The 5,064-nt window shown below is 36.9% G+C and overlaps 1 protein-coding gene across 3 annotated transcripts in view; it reads right to left on the bottom strand.

The window, feature by feature from the left end:
- Positions 1 to 875: 875 nt before the first annotated feature.
- Positions 876 to 5,064, bottom strand: part of LOC105119704 (uncharacterized protein DDB_G0273453/DDB_G0273565-like) — a 4,926-nt gene continuing 737 nt past the window's right edge. For all 3 annotated transcript variants that reach the window (XM_011017877.1, XM_011017876.1, XM_011017878.1), the window contains exons 4-9: positions 4,285 to 4,616; positions 3,613 to 3,694; positions 3,005 to 3,430; positions 2,172 to 2,909; positions 1,821 to 1,934; positions 876 to 1,526 (exon numbers count right to left, since the gene is read on the bottom strand). In XM_011017877.1, coding sequence (XP_011016179.1) covers positions 1,146 to 1,526; positions 1,821 to 1,934; positions 2,172 to 2,909; positions 3,005 to 3,430; positions 3,613 to 3,694; positions 4,285 to 4,616 — 2,073 coding nt within the window. In that variant the 3' untranslated portion in view covers positions 876 to 1,145. The remainder of the gene's footprint in view (positions 1,527 to 1,820; positions 1,935 to 2,171; positions 2,910 to 3,004; positions 3,431 to 3,612; positions 3,695 to 4,284; positions 4,617 to 5,064) is intronic.

Below are 5,064 nucleotides of genomic sequence, written 5' to 3'. Positions count from 1 at the left end.
TAACAATAAAATAATCTAAGTCTACTTGGATTAACTCGCAAAACTCGTAACTTAAATCATAAGGCTAGAATAATTTTTTTAAAAAAAAAATTGAAATAAAAGGTAAAAAAAATTTAAAAAAAAAAAAAAGTTGAAATGAATAGTAAAACCTAATTTATAGTTAATTAAATATTAAAGATGTTAAATAATAAAACTAGAGAAAAAATAACATCAACTAAAAAATAAACAAAAAAAAACTCGAATTAACACATCAATAAATTATAAAATCTAATATCCAAAATATAAACAAATATAATATATATATATATATAGATGCTTTTTAAATGAAAACATGATTTCACCCCCATACACTTGGAGATTTATTAAATGCAATGCTTAGCTTGACTTTTTTTAAAAGCAAAATGAATCAGTAGGGAAACTTACAGAAATAAAGGTAAAATTAATTGCATACACTATTATTTAAAATATTTGAAACTAAAAAATACTGATAATGTTCTCGTGTTTTTTCTTTCATTTTAAAATAAATTATGGGTGCTTTTTCCCTTAGATAATAGGAATAATGATGTAGAAAATAATAGGAATCATAGCTTTACAGAGATATAAATTAGATCAAGTTAGTCAAATAATCTAAATATATATTAAAATAACTCCAATTAATTCAGCTAACCTACAATCCAAATCAGTTTTCAAAACTAGGACAGATGCTGAAGCTAGAATGACCCGCTCTCTTCAATCTGTAAACCAGACTCCAATTAATTAACGGCACAAGTCTAGTCAAAATAAGCATCTTGCTTCATTTGCACAAGTTAGCCCTATTCTACTTTGGAGCCATGCCCTAGCATGTCTAGCAGATAAGCAGGTATACACACACCTAGGATTAAAAACACTACTATCTTTCAAATAACTGCAGTAATTTGAATTGTCTTGATTGCTTTTGCTGAAAAAAGAGAGTTATTTTCATTATCTTGATTGCTTTTGCTGAAAAAATATAGGGGGCACAAACAAGTTCCCAGGCATGCAACTCTGCTATGGTGCACACGAGATGGTGAAATGCCTTGGTTGCTCTCTCTAGAAGACACAAAACGAAGGAAAAAGGAGGAATAAAAAAAAGAGAGGGGGGTGGGGGTTAGGACAAAATCGTTTAGCTACCTCCGGGGTGCTCCAGAGAGGATAGGATCACCAACCATGGACTCATGCTTTCTAATGGCAGGGATGCTGAGTGAACGTTTTCTTATTTTTAGACTGCCAGAATTCAACATTCTCCTCTCACCTTTCTCCCTAAGCAGGGAAGAGTAAGAGCGTAGTGGTTCGGCCAACTGCTCGCTTCTGGTGCTAAGGAAGCGTTCTAGATTCTGCCTGTACTTGTCTCCTCTTTTGGGGCTTGATTGGCCCCAAGAAATAGGCGGAAGCCTGTCTTTGGACTCCTCATCATCGTCTGACCAATAACCGTTCTCCTGTACATCCTGCATTGCCAGATCATCGTATTCTTCATCTGATTTTGATGATTCCTCGTCAACTGAGCCAATCTGTACATCAGAGAAAGACATGCATGTAAGGACTCGCAAAAATTAAAAATTAAAAAAATGATCAAAAAAATCAAGTATCAGCCTTTTTTACAATAAAAGCATTTTTTTGGGGGTTTCCTAGCTGCACTATCCTGAGGAACAGTGCCAATCACCAGATCCTTTAGCAGTTTAAACAGCACTCATACCAACTTGATATAATACAAATCTAATTAATGCACAAATGTTAATATATGGTGTTTTTTTATGAATAATGTTTTAAAATATAGAAATAAAATAAAACATACTAACACATACCTCTTCATGGTTGTGCTTCTCGGCATCATCATCACTAAGATCCTCATCACTGTCCACCTCAGGTGGATCATCAGCTTCTTCATCACTGCCATGCACTGAAAGCTCCTCCTTCAGCTGAAGAATCAAAAGTAAAACTTTCCAGTCAGAAAGAAGGTAGTCCATAGAAAATCAATTGCAGATCTTTCATCATTAATGATGATAACCTGAACTGCTGAACAATGACATCAATGATGGCTAGACTGTCATTTATGTATCTTATTCCTTTAATTGCACATCATCTACCTATTCCTCAACATAGATATTCAAAATATATGAGCTTTAATTGATTAATAAAAACAAGTGTTCAAATACCTCCTTGGCAGCCCCATCAAGCATCCTTGGCGAGCTGCAGCAAGAGGAGTAATACCTGCTACCTGTATCAGTCCCATCAGCCCTGGACTCATCAACACTTCCAGCATGACTCGTGCCACCATCACTGGGCCAAGCACTGATCCCGAAGTGCCCAAACTGAAGATTAACTGGTTCAGCCTTGCCTATCTGCAATGGTCCATACATTGGAATCCCTTTTCCACTATCGGTCCCCTGGCCTGATCCAGGCTTCCCATTACCATCTACTGAATCAACAGGCCAAGCCTTTGCAACAGACCCGTCAGTATTAAGAAGAGCCATCAGATGCCTAGAAGAACCTTTTCTCTGAATAAGCTGAAACATCCCCTTGGAGCTCATTGAGTTTGCAGCACACTGGTTCCTGTACTCCTCATCGACAAGAGCAATGGTATTTGTGGTAGGGTCATAGAGCTGTTCTCCTGCCTCCCGCCTTCGTAGGCAGCTGAAGACTGTTGCATGGATAGCTGCCACACTCTTATCAACATTTGTATTGTTGATTTTGGGGACAAGATGTTTGTCTGCCCGTTTGCAAAGATATTCTTGGATTGTTCTGATGTTTCTAATGTACTTCACATATTTGTTCTTAGCAGGGTCCAGTGTCATGTACTTTGCACGGACCGCAAATCGCTCCATGTGTTTGTCCTCATTTGTAATGTATATCATGAATGGTAAAATTGAAGGATGTTTCTTCATAAGCCCCATCTGCATATCAGAATAAAATTGAAAAAAATATTTTTGGCCATATACAAAGAAAGAAATTCAGCAGAAAGACCTGTAATTTGATGGAATGTATTTACCACAAAATTAAGGCTCAAGTGAACACCCTCAACAACTACTGATTCTTTCCTCTCTTCCCATGCAGTAATAAGACGATCAAGACTGTCAATCACCATCTCACTTTGCGCCTTGAACCCTTCAATCGCCAGTTGTTTCGGACTAATAAACTCAGCAGTACTGGAAGTCACCTCTGGTGCTCCACTACCAGATTTCCCAGCTGTATAACCATCAGACAATTCATCCTTAGATCGCAAATTTGCAATGCCTGCCAGTTTCTTTGCTTTTCTTCTAGCCTTTGCTTCTGCAACTGCCTCAGGATCTAAATACTCCCCAGCATGGTATGTAGAAGCCCAAAGCAGAGGATTTTGCTTCTCATCTACAAAACTCCTCATCATGTGTCGTATAGAATCAGTGGATATCACTGTTGTAACTCCTAATCTGTTACCCTGTATCAACCATGGAGAACACTCTGAATTGTCAAAACACACAGAAATCCAACCCTTATATCAAAACTACGTACTACACAACATGCAAAATTCCTCTTCCAAAAACAAGCAAGAAATCAATAGGACAAAAAACCATTATTATAGATTCGAAGAAGAACATGGTTACTTGGTAAAAGAAGTACCAGTAATGCAGACAAAGTAGATTTCCCACAGCCACTGGTACCACACAACAGCACAGTTACAGATTCCTTCCTTTCACGGATTCTGCAATGAAACGATGGTACCTCATTGAAATCAGAATTCATACAGGATGTATTGGATTTAAGGGAGGAGCAAATGACTTCTGCTAAATAGTGAACGACAGAAAGCTAACTGCTCTTTACCATGTTCATACCACAGCATAGAATAAACCACAAAACAGTATAAATATCAGAACAAGACAATTTTCCACATTCAATACTTGGGACACCACTGCCTCTTCAGCACAAACCTGACAAAGAGCGCCTATCTAGCAATAAGGACATGCAGTGGAGCATGTACAATATGACAGGTTCAAGAAACAGCCAGCAAGCACAAATAACAGCAGGGAGAGCAGAACTAATTATTCATTTATTTTCATTCAGAGCTACGAATTTATTCCTTAATGTCCACAATTGTAAAGCAGCATGTGGGGAAAATATGTCAAGTAGACCCATATCAATACAAGAATATTTGAACACTCCAAGAATCGCAAATGATGACCATTAGCACAGTAAGAACCTTGTAAAGGAATAAATGCAGGTGTGACAACACTCATTCACTCATCATGGATAGAAATAATGTATAAAGAAAGGAATAAAAGGAGTACACTTTACCTGCATGCCAAAACCAAGTCCTCCCTCTGGTTAGGCCCCACATATTTATATTCAGTCAGAGCATCACAAACAACGTTCAAGAAACTCTCCCTTCTAACAACTACAGTGGTACGCCTTTTGTACAATTCAAATGGTATACTCTTATTTCTATCTTCCTCTGAAACCAAACGATTGCTGACCTCTATTTTGCCCAAGCTACCTCCACTCGACAAGCCATCTTCCCTCTCAGAATTTTCTTTTGAAGCATCCACCCCTCTTATCTCAACTTCTTTGGAAAGTGAAACCTTGTTTGAAAATTCATGTCTCATGACCTCAAAAACCCTTTTGCTAATCTGAAAAGAGAAGGGGCACACTCAGCAAGGTTTGTCCACTCTCTTTAGGAAAAAACAAAATATCAAGTCACTGGTCAACAGCTATAATTAATTTCATAATTATGCGCACAATCCAATTAGCAAACTAAGAATAACTCAGAAGTTGTCAATGCAATACGCAGAATAGACTGTGATTAAAACACTTCAAATCCTTAAATTGCCAGGATTTTTTTAAGCATGATTGAATGTTTCTGAAAAAAGATTTTATGTTTTCATGAACATAACTGATCAACTTCAAGAAAGTCAAAAATATATAATCAATGAAAATTACATGATCCGAGAAAAGAATAACATTTCCATTTCAAATACAAAAATGTAAGAAAAAAGTGCAAATTTTATTCAAAATAATGTAGGACAGGACATTCATAGAACATATTGTAGTCAAGAATCCAGATCTATCAACCGCTCT

The sequence above is a fragment of the Populus euphratica genome, unplaced genomic scaffold (genome assembly GCF_000495115.2).
Source record: "Populus euphratica unplaced genomic scaffold, PopEup_1.0 scaffold3384.1, whole genome shotgun sequence".
NCBI lineage: Eukaryota > Viridiplantae > Streptophyta > Magnoliopsida > Malpighiales > Salicaceae > Populus > Populus euphratica.
This window is presented reverse-complemented; position numbering and strand designations above follow the sequence as displayed.